The sequence below is a fragment of the Apteryx rowi genome, unplaced genomic scaffold (assembly GCF_003343035.1).
Source record: "Apteryx rowi isolate R43461 unplaced genomic scaffold, aptRow1 scaffold_5, whole genome shotgun sequence".
NCBI lineage: Eukaryota > Metazoa > Chordata > Aves > Apterygiformes > Apterygidae > Apteryx > Apteryx rowi.
Genome location: NW_020450760.1, coordinates 3,245,476 through 3,267,372, shown reverse-complemented (window position 1 = coordinate 3,267,372; position 21,897 = coordinate 3,245,476). Strand labels below are relative to the sequence as shown.

General features: G+C 40.2%; 1 protein-coding gene across 12 annotated transcripts in view; it reads left to right on the top strand.

The window, feature by feature from the left end:
• EML1 (echinoderm microtubule associated protein like 1) overlaps positions 1-10,763 on the top strand; it is a 129,301-nt gene extending 118,538 nt beyond the window's left edge. For all 12 annotated transcript variants that reach the window (XM_026079295.1, XM_026079296.1, XM_026079300.1 and 9 more), the window contains 7 exons: positions 447-514; positions 2,026-2,114; positions 2,637-2,734; positions 2,858-2,945; positions 3,123-3,218; positions 8,797-8,927; positions 9,202-10,763. In XM_026079295.1, coding sequence (XP_025935080.1) covers positions 447-514; positions 2,026-2,114; positions 2,637-2,734; positions 2,858-2,945; positions 3,123-3,218; positions 8,797-8,927; positions 9,202-9,327 — 696 coding nt within the window. In that variant the 3' untranslated portion in view covers positions 9,328-10,763. The remainder of the gene's footprint in view (positions 1-446; positions 515-2,025; positions 2,115-2,636; positions 2,735-2,857; positions 2,946-3,122; positions 3,219-8,796; positions 8,928-9,201) is intronic.
• Positions 10,764-21,897: the final 11,134 nt, after the last annotated feature.

Here is a 21,897-nt window from a genome sequence, read left to right as displayed (position 1 = left end):
GCTGAAAAAGTCTTCTGTGTGCAGAAGTTACACTTTATCCCTCCATGCACAGTAATACATAACTCTGTTGAATAGCATACTCACATGTCTGTTACATGGTAGGTAAACTGCAGCTTTGATACTTAATTCTTAGGTCAGCTCTAATTTAAAAAGCTGCTTTTATCTCTTACTTGTTTGTGATTTGTTGAGAAGCTGCCTCTGCCAATGCTATTGTTAGGAAATCACTTGCCAAGTTATTTTTAGATTAGATAGTGCAGAAAAAAATTAGTAGCCTTGTACAGAGGGAAAAATCTATTGGGTAATGTTTGAGTCAGTTAAAAATGTATTATTTTTTTCTCAAGTTGAATTAAAAAAAAACCCCTCGGTTCCTGAAGAAAAAATTGAATTGTGTTTTTGTTATGAACTGAATGGGTTAACACTGTGTGCTTCCTTCTGAAACGCTTTAGGATCCAGCGCAGTCTTCAGGTTTTCATCCTTTGGCATCTGTTGTTGCAGTAGGGACGCTAACGGGAAGGTAAGATGCACAGGGCTACCGCGGAGGCACCAAGAAACAGCACATGATTTTTCCAGCTCACCAAATCCAAGTTCACGTTCGTGCTTTCCAGATGCGTGCGCAATTCTTTTTTTCTTTTGTGCGTCCCCTATTGATTTCAATTGGATCTGAGAGGGAAATGTATTTGTACGGCCTTAGTGGCCTAGAAACCCTGTCCTTGGACCAGTACCCCACCGTGCTGAGTGAGGTGAACGTAGCATGAACGCAGAGTGAGGAGAGGGTCCCTGCCCGGCGGGAGCTGACAGCCTGAGACAAGAAGGATTTTCACAGGGCAGGAGGTGTAGGTTAGCAATAAGACCATGCATGGAAAGTGGTGTCACCAAACCGGTGACCTAAACGTTACATTTTTGTGTCCATCATTGCAAAGGAGAGTTTAAAGGAGGCATTTGAAGGAGCATAATCGTTTAACTCTGCAGATGTGTGCGCAGAGTTTCTCTGAGGCCCAGAGGGCAGCACAGAAGAAATCGCATAGGAAAAGGGTGTTCATTTGAAAATTTAATAAGTGGTTTATTACCTCTAATGCCATAATGTCCAGGGGCTTTAACAGAATTTTGGCAAATGTCTCACTGTTAGGCACGGTAAAAATATGTATTAAGAGACTTGTTCTGCCTGAAGATGGACAAAACCAGGGAGAAAAGTAGTATCTGTTATCTTCATTTTACAGGGAAAATTGAGCCGTTTGTCACACGGTGGATCAGTGGCAGATCCATGGGTTTAGCCGTGATTGCCTAAGTCGTAATGGAGTGCCTTCACCATAATTCTGTCCTTTTCTTTAATGTCACCTGAGGGCAGACTTTGCTGTTAGTACTGAAAATAATTAGACATAACTGAGAATATGCAGAATGCTGATAGGTAATCAAGATTATTTAGGATTGTATATTTTCAAAAGGAGAAGTTTTGGGGTGGAATCTTTACTTTGTCATTAATAATCTGGTGTAAGTGTTAAAATGCAAACTTTATCTTTGTCCCCTGTATGTTTCCACAAATTAAATTTTGGTTAATTAAAAATAAATAAATAAATAAAGCAAATCTTCATGTCAGAAGAATCAATGCGTTCTGATTCCAAGACAAAACAATCCTGATTCTTGCTCATGTTTTCTATTGCTCTGGGATTTAATGTAGGCATCAATTTAAATGTCAGCATAGCATACAGAAGCCTTAAAGGAGGACGCTAATTATATATAATTCATACTTTATTATAATGAATGACACATGGTAAAACAGAATAAAATCTGAAGATTGATGTAGGGGTCAATGTCTGAAAATTATTCTTTTTAAGACCATTGGAAAGAAACCACTCTTCTGTTAAAGTACAAAGTAAACTGAAATGAATAGCAGTTGCTGTTTTTCTTTTTTTTGGTGAAAAACTTATGGAGTGTTGCTATTTTGACAGAAGAAAAGTTGGTCAAGATTACAGCAGAATTAAATTCCTTGTGGAATGATTTATTGGCCTCTTTCTATATTTACAACAGGTGGTTTGTGTTTGACACAGAAACAAAAGACTTGGTCACTGTACACACAGATGGAAACGAACAGCTGTCTGTAATGCGTTACTCACCAGGTTTGAGATGGTTTATTTACTGGTTGAAAAAGAAGGATCGAATTCCTTATTAAATTCGGGGTTTATTTGTTTTAAAATCATTCCTCACTTGCCATATTTAAGCTGAAAATAAATATGTGGTGAAGCATTGGCAACAATGAATGGATGGTGTCTTAAGCTCTAGTTTTTCTGTATTTTCCATTTTTTCCCCTCATATTCAGCATGGTTTCAATGGGAAGGTAAAAACAAACTTGACTTAACTGTGCATGTTTTTGCAATTTGTTTAGCCCTAAATTGACAATAGCTGCTTCCAGAACTGCTACGTGTTTTTAAAAGTAATATTTGCTATATAAACCTGCTGTTTATGATGTTGAAACAAGCATCAACTTGTAACTGTAAAAGAAAAAAATAGAACTATATTTTTTCTTTTTCAATATTAAGGCCTTTAAGAACAGTTTCCATTGTCTGTGATAAAATAACTCTTTAAAATCATTTTCAGTTCTTTCTTACTAGAATAATTGCAATTCACTTTTGTATTTATAGATGGAAACTTCTTAGCGATAGGTTCCCATGACAACTGTATTTATATATATGGTGTAAGTGAAAATGGAAGAAAATACACTCGAATTGGCAAATGTTCAGTAAGTGACCTTTTTTCTCTGTGTTCAATATTAGCAACCAAGTGTGTTTTGTAAGATTGTGTTAATACAGTTATGTTGAGAGATTCTGTTAGCACAGCTAATATAATACTCTTCTCTTCATAGGGTCATTCCAGCTTTATTACTCATTTGGATTGGTCTGTTAGTTCACAGTATCTTGTGTCTAATTCAGGGGACTATGAAATCCTATATTGTGAGTAACATCTATATTTTGTCTTTGTGCAGAGTTTAGGCAGTCTGATTCAGATTTAAAATTTAAATGACACCATATAATTGCAAAGAGAGACCATATGTTTTAATTCATCTGGTACAATCAAAGCCTATACAATTTTAAAATTAAAAATGTTGTCGTGCTTTTTTTCTTTTATAGGGATCCCCTCTGCTTGTAAACAAGTAGTGAGTGTTGAAACAACTCGAGATATAGAATGGGCTACTTACACCTGTACTTTAGGATTCCATGTTTTTGGTATGTACAAGCTCTTACACGCTTTTATCATTCTTGTTATTAACTAATACTTGGAATGTCAACTTTTTTTATGAAACATGACTATTCATATTTCAGGGAAAAATACAGAACTTCTGTTACGCCATTTTTATCACAATCTGTCCTCTTATTTCAATCCAGAAAGGCTCTGATTTAATATATTCTTGCTAGCTTCAAGTAGAGATATAAAATTGCAAGAAAAATGCAAGAAAAGTGGGAAACAGGGAAGAAATCACAAACTGCCCGTTCTGTCACACTAAAACTGCTTCTCATCTCTTTTGGTATAAAGTACCAATTCTATGGAACTCATATCTTTTATTTAGGCAGCCCCTGGATCAAATTCCCCTGTCAGAACCAGTTTCATCTGCATTTTGTGTTTGCACAGTTACTGTGCAAACACAGTGTCAGTAACAGCCTCTATCACAAAGAACTTATAATGGGCTTTGAGATAATACATTTAATACAATTAAATGAGATGAAAGATATAGAAGAAAAAAGGAAAAACAGGAACACATGTAACAAAATCATGGTGATTTGTTTCCCTGTGACTTCTGTTAATTTTGGAGGACCTGTTTTTCATAGTGTATTCTAAATTTTTGTATTTATTTCCAACACATGCAGAACTTGACTGATCGTTATAAAAGCTGAACAAGAAACATCGAATTGTTAAGATAAGGTAGGAAGCCATTGTAGAGATTCGAAGAAGAGTCTGTTTTAGCATAAGCAGTAAACAAGGAAGATTTTCAGCCATGTTTCAAGTAGAATAGATGCAGTAATGTGTTTGAAAGCAGGCAAAAAGGACATTTTTAGAACCTAAAAGATGAGGTGGCAGTAGCAATATTTTAGGAAGAAATACTCGCATTTTGTAAAATTTAAAGCTAGCAGGCAGTACTTGGGCCTCACTAAACATGCAGACTTAGTAAAATGAGAAAGTCCTAGATGACAGACTGGATATTAACGTAATGTATTTCTCTCATATGAGAGATGAAGGCCCCTGTAGAAATGTTAATATATTCCAATCTCTAATCTTTGGGGCTTGAGTTTACCTGACACAGTGTCACAAAGCCACCAAGTCTTTGTGTTTACCATCAAAGGTTCAGATATTCTGAAATGATGAAAATACTTAAGTGAGTATTCCATGCTTTATAAATTGGACCCATGCAAAATATAGTGCTATTAAAATGTGAGGCTGTTTTTGGCACATCAAGAGCCATAAGAGAAGGGTGTTGCACCTAGGAGGGGTTTCCTCCACTCTGCAACAGCATCAGCTTTTAGAGCAAGACTGTGGAACAAGATGTTCTACTGCACCAGTGAGGAACTTCTGGAAGCATCATATACTTTTTTAATAGTTTTTATAAGCTAGAGAGACAAGTATGAGGAATAAATAAAAGGAGGTGGTATTTTTAATATTTATCAAAATTATTTTTTTTATTAATGTAACAGACTGTGAGAAGGTTAGTCAAATGAATGGAATTTTAAACTAAAAGAGCATAACTTATTCAGAAAAGATACATAATGGAAAAGGAGAGAACAGGGTGCCATGTATACTGAGGATTCACAGATACACAGTTAGGTTCAGAATAGGAAGTTACAAAGGTAATGCATAATAATTATAGATGAAAAAAAGACTATTAATGGTGGGTAGGGATATACTGTTGCCCATCCTACTAGAAAGATCAAGTGAATGGAAATTTTTTTAACGGCTAGCAGAATCAGTCAAACACAGGAATCAATGAAGATGTGAGATATTAACTGTTTTGGTGTATGCTGGGAAAGGAAGTACAGTACACAGGCTAACCAGCACATCATCAAAATTCCTTTGTATCTCTTTTTGATACAGGAAATAGGTAAGCACCTAGAAGGGAGTTTCTTCCAGAATTGATTCTAAGTAAGTGAAGAACATATTAAGAATGTGAATGCATCTTGGTGGGAATGACAATGGAATCAGGGAGGTCATAGCCCTAAGTACAGGAAGGAAAGAGAGCAGCAAAATAAAAATAAGCTTAAGGGAGACAAACTGCATAAATCCAAAGTTCTACTAAGTAAGATCTCAAGTTGGAGAAAAGAAATTGGGGAGAGCTGGTTATTTCCTCTAGATGATATGAAGGGCACAAATTCTCCCAGCACAGAGGACAGACAGAAATGGCAGCAAGAGACAAACTTGGCTAAACAATGCTGACCTCTCCTACAGGGAGGAGGAATGCAGAAGGTAGGAACTGTGCTGGAGTACCGAGGAGAGATATAAACAAAACCTAAACATAACTGCATACTTGTGACAAGTACAGTAATAACAGAAGGACCAAGGGCAGCATTGGTCTGCTACTCAGATAGAGAGGAGGGAGCGATGACATTGAGAAGGCTGAAGTGTGCGGGTGTTTTTCTTTTTTCTTTTTTTTTTTTAATCTGTCTTCATTAAAAGTCCTTCTACAATGTGATGGCTAGCCCAGTTAGTGCCAGCACCAAAAGGGTAAGACCCCTCCTTTGAGTAGGGAAGAAATAAGTTAGAAAATATGAGTCAAATATATTCAAAGTATCAGAGTGTGATGAACCTCATTGCACCTGTAAAAACAACTGGTTAAGGTAATCACAGAACCATTAATACTTGTTTTCAGGACCTCACAGAGAATATTTAAGGTACTGGAAGAATGGAAAAGAATGAATGCAATATCTGTAGGTCATATACTTGCCTTCAGAGCCCATATGGAGACGATAAAGTGCAAAGTTAGTGCCTAGAATAATAAATTGAAGGAGCCCATAAATTCTAAATTGGAAGCTGGTCCAGTAATGTTGCAAGTCACTCTACTATTCAGTACCTCAGGGCCTCAGAGCAACCACTATGAACTGTCTTTAAATGCTTGCCAGGATTGCCCTACTGGGCATAGCAGAAGCAGTCACATCATCAACAACGTGAGGCAGCCAGTATATGGATGTTCACCAGCTACTGGTTGACTAAAACTAGAGACTTTTTCTCACTCTACTAGAATCACTTAGACATCACAAATAGTATGCATAACATTCACAGCTTAGCATAATCAATGCAGGGTGGAAAACGAACATTGATCTGTTGAACACCTGCCTTCAAGAATGGGAACAGATTAGTCAGCCTGGAAGTATATGGAGATGATTCAACCAAAAATCAACAGCATGTAAGGAAACGTGTTCAATAGAGAATATTCCAGTGATGCAAACACATATAAATTTGAAGGACAAAAGACTATAAAACAGTTACTGATCTATATGCTTTTGGAAGAACCATGTGCTACTGGACAAGGCATCAGGTCATATCACATGCCCAATATTGGAAAAACATGTATTTGAGTTGAAGGACAAGAAAAGAAGAAATGTAAGATGCCATGAAAAGCCCTACAATATATTGCAAGCAAGCTAGGGAAACACAGCTGAGACCAACTGGGTGCAAAACAACTTAGAAGGCTGTACACTGAATATTATTTTTATTTAAATGTTTTTATTAATAATATGGATGATAAAAGAGTATGTTTATTTAATTTGTAGATGACATGAAAGCTGCAGGAGTAGCATTTAAAATTTTCTTGACAGAGTAATGGTATGAAAAAAGGAGGCAATTCAATGTGGACAAATAGAAGGTTATACATTTAAACAGCATAAGCCAATTGTACAAATACAGAACGGAGGATAGCAGGCAAGACAGCAGTTTTGCATAGAAAAGTCAGGAAATTACTCTTGTCTACAAACTGAACATGAGGCAACATTATTATGCTGTTGTGAAAAAGGCAGATGCATTAGTAGGACGTGTAATGAAAAGGATGACTTGCAAAATGTGAAGTAATTGTCCATTTATCCTCAGTATCTGCTTCAGTCACAGCTGGAATACTGTTTCTGGTTTTTGCACATTGAACCAACAGATAATGTAGCTCAAGTGATGACTAGCAAGAATAATAATACATGTAAATATTGTTCTGTGAGAAAAGATGTAATGAATGAGTTTTAGAGAAGAGAAGGAGAAAACAGCATGCCATCAATCTTCAAATAAGAGAAAGGAAAAGATCTCTTTTCCATCCCTACACAGGACTGGACAAAAAAATAGTGAACTAATTTTTCAGCAAAGGATATTCAGTTTACACATTAGGAAAAACTAATGGTGAGAATAGTGGGGCACTGGTATCACTTATGAAGATCATAGAATCTCAGAGAAAAAAATAAACTGATATGATCCTTTCCCCATCTCAATGGCAATCTTGTTTTTTAAACCATTTCCTCCAATTTGTCATACGGACCTCTTGAGAAGACTCCTCTCTCTTTTCAGCTGGCGTTCTATGTTCATACAGCTTCCTTTTTGTCAAAGCAGTTGCTTAACACAGCCTTTCTGTGTCTTTATTCTGTGCCCGATTCTTAATCCCACGTTAGTTGTGAGTACTCTGTTTCCCCCCTGCACATTCCTTTTCTTTCTTGCCTGCTTCTTTTTTTTAATATTCTTGATATAGCAAAGAGGTGTTTCCATATGCAATGTCAGGAGAGTTAATGGCACTCCACAAATCAATACTTCATGTTTCATTTTATTTACAATAATTTGTAATTCCTCACAGATCACATGTATAAATAGATGAAATCACTTCCTTTCAGTGCTTTTGAACTTTTATGTACAAAATACAAAAACAATATTTGGGAGGAACTACATGCATGGCAAGTGCTAGCTGTTTCTACAGTTCAGGGCAGGTTCCCATGTTGATGTTCTCCGTAGTTCAAATGATAGAATCTATCTGGAGGGTGGGGTAAGCGGCAGGGGGAAATACCCAGCTCTGTATACTGTATAGAAAAAAAATTGAAATTTCAATAAGGAGTAGGATTTTATTATAATTTCAGCAGGTGAACATTCAGGAGCTTTTAAGATGCAATACAAAGATTTGGTCCTTGAATCAAGGAGCATACAGTTTAATTTTAGAACAACACTGTGCAAGATGAGCAAGGAATAGAGGACATGAGGAAGTAGGAGAATTACTTACAGTAAAATAAAAGCATTTAAGGATTTTATAATATGTTCAGTTTGTTTTTGAGGGATCTATTAATTATTTGAAAAACATTTTTAGATTGTTATAGATAGGTTTTTAGACTACAGTAATATGAAGAAAGTGTGTTGGGTCATACTATAGCAATGTGTTGAAAGAGTGTTAGGTCATACCTGAATGAACTTCTTTCTGGGTAGCTTATTAGGGAAAAAAAATTACCTTTAAGGCAAGCAGAAGGGAAAAATAAAAACAGTAACATGCTATTTTCTACATAACCATATAAAAATCCCTATAGGCTCAGCTATATGACCATAACTTAGCAGAATACTTTCCTGGAGTAAAAATCACTTTGCTGAATAGAAAGAATAAACAAAAGCATTTATTTGTGCTTAATTTCTTATTAGGATCTGGACTTTTGCTGGTGCTTAAGTACACATATTGACCCAACCACAGTTGTTTTTATAGTTTTTGCTTTTTAAAAAACAAGTAATCTTTTATTAAAATTATAACAAAAACCTGAGCTGCCACTTGTATTTTCATTATAGAAACCTTTAATTAGTGCCTCCGTGTTTCAGGTGTATGGCCTGAAGGTTCAGATGGAACAGATATCAATGCTGTTTGCCGATCACATGGGAGAAAACTGCTCTCAACAGGGGATGATTTTGGCAAAGTACATCTCTTCTCATATCCCTGTTCACAGTTTAGGGTAAGTTACTTTAAAAAAAGTTCACTCTTGTGACTCTCACAAACACAGGATTTTTTTGTCCTATGTACAAATGAAAAAGGAAGAGTAGAAATACTTACATGATAGAGTGCTAGCTAATGTTGACTGACATGAGCATTAAATTTTAAATTTGATTTAATATTACAATATTTCAGGAGAATAATGTGGATGCTTTTATTTCATTGTAGTTTGAATGTTATGCTATAATGATACATTTTATGACAATTTATATTCTCACTAATATGTTGTTTTCTAGGCTCCAAGCCATGTATATGGTGGACATAGTAGTCATGTAACTAATGTAGATTTTCTCTGTGAAGACACCCATCTCATCTCCACAGGCGGAAAAGATACAAGTATTATGCAGTGGCGAGTCATTTAGAGCAAACATCAGCGTGAACATACACAGCTGAGTCGACCATGCACAGAACTTCTGTATAAACTGTATATTTAAAACTTAACAGTATGTTTGCAGTTTAGCCTGGTCACTGTGATTTTTGTTTAAAGAATTTTTACAAACCTCAGGAAAATTAAGCCCTGTGCTGGTTACCTTACTCAGTTTAGTGATTTTATTTTTCATTGTGTCACATCTTAAGAATGATTGTTTTATCTTTTGTTGTACAATATACAATGCAGTACAAGTTTAATATAAAAATGTGGCTTGACAGTTTGCAATACAGTGGTATCAGCAGAATGTGACTATCTCTTAAATGTTTTCTATAAACTGCTAAAATGGTCACAAAAATGCCTTTCAAAGACTGTATATATGTGCTTATTTGTTTCACTATCTACACTTTGTACTGTATATCTACTTATTTAGAAAAATCTATGGCAACATTGAGGTACCGAATTGTTTCTGACAGAAGATGATGAATTGATACAAAAGGTATAAACCAAGCTGTAAGATGCAAAAATTAACATGTTCTAGATCTGAAAATGTGAGTTTTAGTAAATTTCCATTCCCTTGGGACTAGCACACCTTAGATATCACCTGTGAGGAGTTGTATTCCCTTTGAAATCAGCAAATCAGCAGGTTATGCCCCAGTTTAACCTGAATATCTCAACAGGGTTTACAGATGTTTGTGGTTCAGGTATTCCATATGAGTTTAAATCAAAATCTTTTTAGTTGTATATGAACAATTTCCTATTTCAAAACAAAACAAAAAAACTTGACCACATCCCCATTATCAGTTGATATATTTAACTAATATGTATATTAATCAGCATGATACTATATTGTACATGTATAAGATTTTAGCAGTTCATAACAAATGGTAAGGCAATCTAGCTTTACTTTTTTATGCTTACGGATATTGTATATTTGTATTTTAAGACCAAGTAGACCAAGTCTAAAGATATCTTTTTAAGTGTACCATAAACCTGCAGAGGGTAAAGGAAGTCTTGGAAGCCTACATGAGACATTAATGTGTAACTTCTGACCCCTGTGTTTTGTGCATGGATGGATATTTATAGTATGAAATAAGATTGTGTTTTGCAATGAAGTAATAGTGGAGGTGGTATAAAATGGTTAAGAAGGCCTTATCAATGTTGATTGTGACGCAGATTGAAATGTATTGTTTACTTTGAGGAATGTATCTGAAGAATTTTAAAAGAGAGGAGTTCTAAGCAGACTCAAAAAAGATAATATTAAAATTTTGCTTGTAGTGGACAGTAAACGTTAATTCTTTGAACTCTAAAGCACTGGTTGTTTAGAGTGATTTAAATGAAACAGAACCAATAAATTTTGAACTTTTTTATTACATCTCCAACCTGCTACACGGAAAGTGCAGGACACCAATAAACATGTATTAAAGTGAATTTTCAGTGTATTCTTCCCGTTCAGTTTAATGGATTCATTTCAACATGAAAAACTTGCTATCAGATAGATATTTCTACTTAATGAGACACATTTGTGAATTCTGAGTTGCATTTGAAAATATTTGGGGATAAAATCTAAATTTGGGGGTACATAATTTCAAGCATGTGCATAAATAACTCTAAGAATGTGATCGCTAATGCACACAGAGTGGCTAAAACTTGAGCTTCATAAAAGCAAAGAAAGGCTTGCTTTCAGCTACAAACTTTCTTGATGCTACCTCCTCGTACATATCATTAATTCCCGAGAACACTATTGGCAGAGGAATGCCATTCCACTGCACAGGGTTGTCTTCATTGCAAGAGTTCCTGACAATTTTCTGTGTTAGAAAATCTTGCCTGAGGGCAAGCTCCTAAGGCCAAGGTTTCAGGCTCACTTTAAGCTGACATAAACTCGCACTGTCACTGAAGGGAGAGCTCTGGCCCCCAGCTGCTTATTCCCATCCCATGCAGCACTACAAGAGTTAATGGGGCCATAGGAAGAGCCAGACTGGGAGAGGAGCCCAGGTTAAAATTAATTCAGGAAAAAAAAGCAAGCAACCAACCACTACTGAAAAACAGGAAACCCATTGCCTCCGCATGCTCATCAGGTTTGCTGGGCAGCTGTATGAATGCTTGTTCTGAGACAAAGAAAAGAGCAATGCGAAGCTGGAAGTAAATGGACAGAGGAAAAGTGGGACAACTTCTTTTGACAGCAGTGTCAACCTCCCTCAGCGTAAAGTATGTGAAACCCAGGCATAATACTCCTACCCTTACTAGGGTTAACCTGATCCTAAGAGTTCATAATACCCAAGTGACAGGTTCTGGTCTTGTCTGGATAGCTAGTTCATTATGCTAAAATACCTGGTGTTTATATCTATAAATCTATATATCTATCTATAGATATATGTATGTATGTATGTATATATATTTTTTTGCTTACATGGAGGGCTTTCAGGTGTCCTTTAAAGAATTTGTGGGTGATTTGTCATTACTTGCAGTGGTGTAAATAGGAGCTGTAAATTGTATTTGCTCATTCCCTTTTCATCCTTCTGCTGTGCTTGGCAGAGCTTGGCAGAGCCTTGGGCTGTAGTGTATTTCTGATCCCCTTCTTCACTTTAAATTATTCCCCCTACAAGAAACAGATGAGGAAGCCTGCAAATTCATCCCTAGGGTTACTGATCAAAAGGGATTTTCAACAATCCCATCCCAAGTGTGCTCCTGTTGCTCCTCTATTTCTAATTTTTGCTCTTATATGTGTCTTTGTTCCTCTCTGAGAACATGATAGATATATTGGCTATATTCGCAAATGGTGGGCAACTTCTTGAGCCAAATATCCTTTTGATGACTATGTAAGATATTCTTCTCATTATCCAGGAAATTCTTTGCAATTTTACCATTGTTCTGTGTAATCCAGCACATCTGCTGTTCTCTTTCTGTGTCCATTTTCCTCACTCCCTTCTTCCAACTCTGCTACAAGTATTCCTTTGCAGCTCCAATGTGACCAATCTATTGGTTTTTCCAGTCTTCTCACCGTCATAAATCCACATCTAACCCCCATGCACTCATGTACTTATTCTTACTCACTTTTCATGGTACTTATCCCAGTCTGGGCCTTCTGCTCTGCCTGTCCTCTCAGCTTCTCACATCATCCCCACAGCAACCTTCAGCTCTCCTCAGTTCTACCTCTGTTTTTCAGTTCTTGCATTTATTTGTTTTCTCAGAAATGCCCTCTTTTGGGCTAAAAAAGAATTTACCAGTGAACTTTGCGTATTTCATTCCCTCGGTAGCACCTGGTACCCTAACACCTGGATCCCTTCACCTACTATTGTTTTGGTGGCAGTTGTCTTTTCCCACCCTTCCACAGAGTCTAAGGACAGGGTGGGGCTAGTGCTATGGCCGGGGTTCAGCTTCGAATCTGTCCACATAATCCTGGCTGCAGCAGTGCAGTATCGCTCAGAGAGACTCACCTCTGCTCGTCTCATCCGTATTGCTGACATCTACCAACCATTCAGCTCGTCCTTTTCAGCTTTCTTCAGTTTCAATTCCTGTTTTTTCCTTTTTTTTTCTGGTCATCTCTAGCATTGCCCTGCCATGACTTCAACTTCCAAGCCCATGTCGTCCTTAGCCCTTAACTGCACATTTTGCTGTTCTTATCTGCTTATAAAGCCCGTGGCCCTGAACACCTCTGCAATCACTTTGTGGCCAAATTCCTGGTTTCTTACTACGTTACAGATCAGATATCCATATCCATGCTGCTTCTGTGACCTCAGCTTATCAATAACAATGACTTTGCATCTGCTTTTAGACCCTTTCTTCCTGCTCCTCTTCCTTGCTTCGATTAGTGTATTGAGATGATCAATACCAGCTCACTGTTCCTTGATTGTCCTCCATTTATCTGCGTGCATCCCTGTAATGTATATCACATGCTTAAATTATGAAATATTTTTGGAGCAGTTTTTTTTTTTTTTTTCCTGCCTTTGTATACTTCTTAGCAATAGGATCTTGTGGTCTGTAGCCAGAACTCCTACAGCAGCATAGGTAAGATTGCCACTTGGTCCAAAACGATGAGCATGTGTATTCAGATAATACTTCTCAGTGTCAGGATTTTCAAAGTGATTAGCTACTGGAGTTCATTATATCTATCCCCTAAGTCTTAAATTATTCAGTAAACAATATATATGCTTTCAAAAGATGTCTTTCTCCCCTGGTATATGCTTATAAAACAAATACAGAACCAGTCTGTGTTTTAGACCAATAGCCCATTTTCAAGTTGATGCTTTTCATCATTATGTTTACATCTCCTTCCGAAAATAAATATATTTATTTTACTCCTAAAAGACATACATTTGTAGTACATCAAAACTACAATCTTGTTTTATTTTATTATATATTATTATGTTGTGTTTTATTTAAATTGTTGTCTCTAAATTGATTATTGCATAGATGCTTATGATAGTGCTCAGTTTTGATAGGGGGTTAAACCCTGACAGATATTAACAATTTCCAGCAGATGAGCTCCATAAAAATCAGCCACTGTATTAAAAAAGAGTCAAGAAAGGTGATATATGGAAGAGAAAATAAATAACTTTCAATGCTAGTAAATAAAAAATCCATTTCAAACAAACAAAAAAAATCCTCTCACATAGAAAGTCCTTTTTATAAAATGGGTTTTTTACTATTCTAACTAATACAGGATCATATTTTCTATGTGAAAAGCTTGGGTGAAATTTGTTCTTCAAAAGAACTAATTTTAGAAGATATTATTTCCCTTCAAAATTATTCATGTGACAAGAGTTTGTAAAGCAAAACAGAAACCTTTTTTGCAAAGCTTGGCACTTTTGATTTCTTTGGTTTCTGCTCAGAGTAGCAGGCAGTCTTTTTGTTGTGTTTTTCCTCCATCCCTGGAACTAGGACTGTTGACAGATCACTAGACTGCATCCTCAAAAATTCTACAGATGGCAAGGAGAATGTCACTTTAATTACTGGTGTAAAGAACAGATACTTATGAGAAGCCTAAATTAAAATCTTTTTCTTCTATTACTGGCCTGAACGCATTGCTCTGCCGGAGCAGTGCTGCTCTTGCGCTTCACGGCTCACATGGTAACTGCAGAGGGCTGCGCTTCAGGAGAGAGGCCCCACACCAGAGGATTTCTTAGCCCAAAAGATGGGAAATAAGGACAGAACTGAACCAAGATCTGTCTGCTTTTGGGTGAATGCTACTAGTTACTGGAGGAGCGAGTACCTTAGCGGGCTGCATTCTTGCTGCAAGAGATTTGTTTCTCCTTAGGCAGCTCTGCTGCAATTTCATTTTTCTTATGAAGCATCTTTGGCCTCTGAATTCATTAAATAAATATAGAAGTATAAGAGAGATTTTACATTAAGGTATTTAGGATAGCTCAGGGAAAGCTCTTGTCTAGTGCTAAATGTGGTAGACCTCGTTTCATTTGTATCATTGCTGATACCGAAAGGCTCATTGAGGGAAACCGCTTGCGGGGACCTTTGTCAATCAGGATGTTTCACGTGATGTGTGTTCTCCTTGGTATCCTGCCAAATGTGGAAGTGTAAGAGCATATCTCCTTTCACAGAGCACAGCTGTTCTGTTAGTGAGTCACAGAGGCTGCTGGAACTTCATTTGGAGCCTATCTTGTGTCTGCGTTTTTATGAAAGCAGAGCTTGAGGTCTTGTACTCTATGAAAAACGGTTCTTTCCAACGAACTCCACAGTCCTACTTTAGCACAGGTTTGTTTTTACCACCTTTTGGCTATGTACAAGCTGTATTAAATTAGCTTACTATTTCCATTCATTTGTAGTGGCCATATCTGCACATTAAAGGCTGCCTCTCCAGACCTGGTCTGAGGTGCTGGGGGCTACCTGTTTGCTAGGCCTCCATGCAAGTGAATGGGTTTATAGCAGAAGCTTTTGAGAGATGAGCATTTTAAAATCTGACTGGTGGAATTATCGAGAATAAACATTCAGCCAGAAGGAGACAAATTCAGCTGTGCTGGGGAGGCCACTTATCAGGACTACATGAGCTGTGCTTGCTCCAGGTTCCAGATTGCAGCCTAAAGAAATCTCCTTCAGGCTGTTTTGTCATTATGGTTAGGCAGCCAAAAATTACCAGGCTGGATCTGTTTGCCAGCCACGTTAGATTATTGTAATTTGTCATTGCTTTGTGTTGCCCTTGTACTACTGAGACATATTAAAGAGGGAACTGTACGCTCGAGGCAGCCCGAGGAGGACACTTTTCTTTACAGAATCAATTGCTTTGGCTGTTCGTTCTGGATTCAGTTTCTCATTAAGACAAATGTCAACATTTTAGGGCTCCTTCCTTCCTGCCCAGCTTCTTCTTTTCAGCGGCTTTCATTGACATCATAATTCTGAATTTATTGCATCAGTATATAACCGCAGCGAAGATTATTATGCCAGAGGTTCAAGTGTTTTGGCCTCATTACAGCCCCTAAAAAGAGCAGAAGCTGAGCTCTGAGAGCCTCTGTCTACGGTTCGAGCAGTTGGAGAGCAAGCTGACAGGAGGCTCAGTTTAAGTGAAAAGCCCTCTGGCATTTCCCATATGCACAGCTCCTGCTCGGCAGAAAAGCTGGCCACACACAGTTTAACAGCCGGGAGAGTCCCAACTGCCTCCGACTGCGGGAGCACAGCACTGTCTCTGTGCTGAGATCTTTCACACTCGTTTCTGGTGAGAAAGCCGCTGGTTTTTTTGTTATCTCTCTATGAAAAGTTCGGTCTCTTTTCAAAGCTCAAGCCCAGACAATTTTGACCTTCCAATGCCATGCCCAATGGGGTTTTAATAATTACGAAACAAATGAGATGAAATGGGTCTTTGCCTGGCTCAGTATAGCCTTTTTAATAGACAGCAAAGATACAGGTTGTCGTCTGAGGGCACCACGCTGCTCCCTAACATGGAATATGCCTTATCAAAAACACAGGCTTTGGAAATTCTCAAAAGGGGCTAAATGGTAAGCTGAGTATGTCTTCAAAGATAAAGTTATTTGTTAAAAGGAAGATTGGAATTGTCGGATGTGCTTACGTTTGCTATTCCTTCCCTCCTACCCTTACCCTAGTATGAAAACACACCTCTGGAAATGCTGTTGGGGCGGTTGGACCACCGATTGCTCCGAGTACAGCCAGGAAGGTGCCTGTTCTTTGGAAACACTGTTAACGGTTTGTTTTCTCGCACGCTGGGCGCCTACATGCTTGTGGTTTACTTGTGTCTTCTCCTTAAGTTCCATGTACAACTTCTTAAGGAAAATCACTGATGGCCTTGAATAGATAATGCAAAAATAGATCCCCAGAGGATCTATTTTTCAACCATGCTCTGTGCCTGGTTGAGTTCCTTCCAGCTTCCTGGAAGTCTGACGTTTCCTGCTTGAGCCTTTTTACTGACTGTAAACCATGCTCTCCAGGGGCATAGCTGGAAAGGGTCAGTGGGCTCCTCCCTTTCCCAGACGCTTTATTGGCCGGAGGATTGTCCACACCATGGTCCTGAAAGCTTGTGGACCCTTCCTTTCCTTAGCTCCCATTTTGCTCTGAGGAAGTGTAATAAAAACATACAATTGAGGTACATCAAAGGTACATTTTTCTTACCTTCTCTCTGCCTTTTCCTATACCATTCCCCCTTTCTGTCTTCTTTCCTCTCTTCATTCTCTCCTCTCCTCATTTTTGTCCTTTTAATCTACTGTTTCCTTCTCTCTCCTTTTCTGTTCAAAGAACCCCAAGCCTCCTTATTTCCTTCATTTTTCTTTAGTGTTTGTTCTCTTGTTTCCTTTTGTTCCTGCCGGACTCTTCTGCCATTTGGATTCATTTGTTCCAATCTCCTCTTGTTCTTTCCTCCTCCTTTCTCCCGCAAGACCAGATGATGTGCTGCTGAAAAAATCCTGTTTTCTGGGACTCTCCTGTACCCCTCCTGCTGCAGCCTCCTACTGCTGCCTCGGCCCAGTGTTTGCCTGTGCATGCCAGGGCGATGTGCGCTCTCTCACTAGCTGCTTTCTCACCAGGAGTATCTTTTGGGCTGCGATAACAAATCAGACCCATGACCGAGACCATTGCCATGAAATAAAGCTGAAGTGAGCATGTAAGTGGCCAAGCACATGTGCATGATGATGGGTGCAAACCAACCATCCACGTCTGAACTTTTCTGAGTTTTGGGAAAATCTGGATCTCACTTTGTTCCTGAATTTGGTAATTATACTCTCTCTGCCCCAGCAAGGCAGCTGTGAAACTCTACAACTGAAACCCAGCCTCAGCACTGGCAAAGCTATGAGTCATATTGCCCTCTAAGTAATTTTTCAGGAACAAATGCACATGCATATTACTGGGCATTGCGTATCTTCCTTGCACTGATCTAGCTTTTTACTTGGTATAAGGCATTCTTCCAAAGGGTGACTTTCATGAGGTTAAATCCTCCATGCTTTAACAAAATCCTTCCAAAAAAGAGTAGGTAAACTGAGCTGATGTGAGAAATCTGTTGTTTTTGAAAAGAGCTGGGTGTTTTTGCGGACAAGACTGGGGGAAGCCCGAGAGCTTCAGGAGAAAGTTCTGAGACAGACAAATTCAGGGAGGAAAAAAAAATCACCCCAAGGCTTCTGCTGTGCCAGGGAGCGGTTCTGAAAGGGACATTGGCTCATGGAGAAAAACAGCTCCATGACCTTGAGCTCCTGACACGAAGACATTTACAGAGGATATTACCTCAGGCTGTGTGAATAGTTAAAGGAGGATCTCCCCCTCCTCTCCTCCCCCTCCTCATGATGGGAAGTCTTTGAAGTGACAAATTGAACAGGCCTCTGGGCAACTGTCGCAGCGGCCCTGGAGGTGGCACATCCATGGCGGCTTTGCTGTGCAGGAGGTCTCAGGGGGACAGACCTGCCTGCAAGGATGGCACAGTTTTTGTGCAGCTCCCTGCTGTGCCGTGCAGGGGAATTAGCTGCGAGGGGGAGCGGGGAGGCAGCCGAGGCCATCAGGCTGCAGGTACCTGGACAGGATTTACCCCAGGAGAGAGCAAGGGAATCGCCAGGCTGAGGTTCAGAAAGTTTCCTTACAAATGAATAGTTTTAAGTCTCTTAGAAGACTCATGCTTGCGTTAGCAATAAAGCGCTAGATTTGTCCCAGCAAAACAGTTATTACGTGGTTTAATCACTTCTTTCCATCAGCAGATTGATCTAGTGGACAGGTCAAACACTAACCCATGAAAGTTGATGAAAAAGCTTCATTGATTCTGATACAACCAAGATTTGTGACACCACTCTCCTATTTCCGTACCTTGAACAGCCAACGAGATTGGCATATGCAGCAGTACAGGAAATTTCTTCTGCTTTTCTCTCTTCCTTCAAAATATAAGAATAAATAAAACGTTCAATATAATTGACCGGTAACCTCAGATACTCTGCATTTCTGCATCAGTTCTCAAATCACTTCATGGACTATTTAGCCTCCCAAGCCTGTCGAAGGGTGGCCATTGTACGAGTTTATAGGGGTTGCTACTTGCCCAAGTACCTCTTCTCAGTAGCCCACACAGGTACACAGCCAGAAATGGTGAGAAACACCCCCTTTCCCTAACCAGGTGTTTGCAGTCCCTTCTGTGCCACTGCTTGTGGGTAGAGACGTCAGTACTACGGCATGCGTTGTTTGTGGTTTCATCCAGTTGTAAAGACTCACAGAGCCTCTCGTAACATCGGGGTCCCTTTATGCTGTGAAGTGCACGTGCCCAAATAAAAGCCTTTCTAGAAGATGTTTTTGCTTACTCTAGTTTTATATCTTAACCACAGCATGATTTACCTATGGTTCTTTGCCTACTTCATTTCTAAGCGTTATAAACTTAGCTTTAGGCAATTATATTTTAAAAAAACAGATTATCTTACTCACATATGGATCTGCTCTTTTAATCATGATTTAAGTTCTAGCAGAATTATAGTGCAACTTTCTAGTTTAATAAGCATCCTCATTGCCTTATGTTATCTCCCATATGTTTCATTGGTTGGTCAGTGACCCACGCTCTAAAGGATTAGTCAGATGATTGTAATAAGAAGATAGGTTTTATTTTTTCTCATCATTTCTACATAAACTTGCTACCTTTAGCAATCCCCTCACAAATTATTTGGGTAAGTTTATAGAAGTGGCTGTCACTCAGGGGAGACTGCGTATCAGACCTATGGTGTGACACAGTTGTCTCTATGCAAACAGCATACATTGTGGAAATCTGAGGAAATTTAGGATAACTGCTTATAAGAAATGACTGTAAGCTTTGGTTTCCAGCAAATGAGGAGGCCCCTTAGTAATATGGGGAGCTGCTTCTTTAGGGAAGAGCTACTCCATCAGAAGTGAGTTTATATTAATGGCTGGGTGACTTCTGAGCAGGACGGCACAGAGCCGCTCCGGCAGGGAAGGCGAGAGCTGGGCTCTGTGGCTCATGAGGCATGGGGGGCAGGGGGCTCCCCGCTTAGCCTTTCACTAATTTTCTTTTGAGCACCTTAATGATCGCTGAAAATAGCAACTACCAGATAGACAACAGCTACCAGCAAACAAGTGATGCTCAGGATAAAAGGCATGCAACATATTATCACTGCATAATTTTATTTAGTATTGGAGCTGTGGTAGGCAGCATTAAGGCTTGACCAGCCAATGGTAAAATAGGTCCCTCAGTCATCGAATCTGTGGGGTTTCATTTTTGAAACATTTATTCCAGTGGCATAAGCTACTGTTACAGGATTAATAATTGCTATATTGGCCTGAATACATGGAAACCTTAACTTTTCAAAGCAGCAGAAATGAAAATAAAAAATGTATATATTAAAAACGAGCCCATCACATTGTCTCATGCTGTTTCGCTCCCTAACTCGTGCACTCTCTGTAACATGCCCAATAGCCTTTGGCATGGTCCAGTGGTCTGCTTCAGCCAAAAAAAGTGCACGTGCCCCTTACGACCTCCCACAGCTTTCCATCTGCACATGTGGCCCCCAGCCCAGTCCCTCTGTGCGACTTCCCAGCCCCTTGTTTCCTAATTGCAGGGCTTGCCCCGAGCCCATTGTGTCCCTCAGCCCCGTCCATGCCCTGCGGCGCCCAGCACACACCACTTCCCTTCCGACACCTGGGCTGGTCTCAACAGCGCCCACACAGCCACACAGACTATCACCGCCTGTATCTTCGGTTTGCCAGCACTTTGTATTTCAGGCTTTACACCTTGCTAAAGCTGGCTCTGAACAGCGGTAGAGCTAACGGAGGGACTGCTAACGAAGGGACCTGCTGCTGCAGCTCCACGTCTTCCCCTGGGCTCCAGAGAGGGGCAGAGAGCTTGCCACTGCCTGCAGCCCCGCGGCCCCCAGCAGCACAAATCAGGACATGGACATGGGGAAGGAGGTGGTGGGCACATATGCAATTAGATGCTGTTCCCCTCAGCCCCAGTACATGCAGGCTACGGTGTTTGTGTCCAGAAATACTGTGCATGGATGTGGCACCTGCCTGGCATGCCACCGGTTATTGTGAGATTGCATCCAAGCACATGGGATGTTTTTACTGTCCAAACTGGGTGACGCAGAACTGGGAGGGATCTATGGGAGAAAGACCTGAAGCGTTTCAATTTGAAGAGCTTGAGAAGAGCCAGTGAAGTTATGGGAACCTACTTATGAAAGAACCTGAGAAACAACTACAGTATTTGGTCGTTCACGGTGCCAGATCCTGGATGAAATTCAAATGATATCAATTTCAACATCTGGAGGATGGCATATGGGAAGAGGCAAAGACATGTGGCAAGGGGCTGGAGAAGCTCCAGGCACTGGACCAGCAAAGAAGCGGTGTCCTCTGCTGGAAACACTGCCCAGGTGGCGGGGGCTGCACAGGGAGCTGACAGGGGCTGACTGACAGGAAAGGAGCAGAGGGGCATGGAGGGGACAAGGAACACGGAGGGGGAAGGAGAGCTGGAAGGGGCGAGGCGGCAAGGCCGAAGGAAACCCAGGGCACCAGCAGTTGGCAGGAAAAGCGAGGGCAGCAGGAGGATGTGGCTGACAGCATGGATGAACAAACTTGGAGGGATACTCGTCTGGAGGCAAGCAGAAAGGGTGAAGGACCTGGAAATACATCTTCCCTACAGTTTTAACTGCAAATACAATTTCTGTCCTTCCATCCAGACACAAAATCTGGGTTAAGCAACCATTTTTAACAGAGCTATTTAGATTCCCTAAGTGCAGGTTGCAGAGGAGAGGTCTGGAACAGCAATTCTGCCACTGCTCCTGCTGGGAATAACCTCGGGATGCAGCGTTTCCAGCGGTGAGTGCTGCTGTGCCTTACCTGCCGGCCCCGCTGCTTTGCTCCCCCAGGCACCGGGCACCCTGCACTGCCTGAGGCTGCCTGGCCTGCGGCTGCTGTAATGCTGCACGGGGCACGGGGCGGCCTCACCTGCGCTATTCCCCCCTCGCCTGTGCTATTCCCTGTTCCACCTGCGCTATTCCCCCCTCGCCTGTGCTATTCCCTGCCCCACCGCGCCGTTCCCCCAGGGGGTAGCCGAGAGGTACAGGGGGCTGGAAACGGGGCGGAGCGGGCCCGGAGTGCCTGCCGGGTCGGGTCGGACCGGAGCGGACCGGCAGCCCCG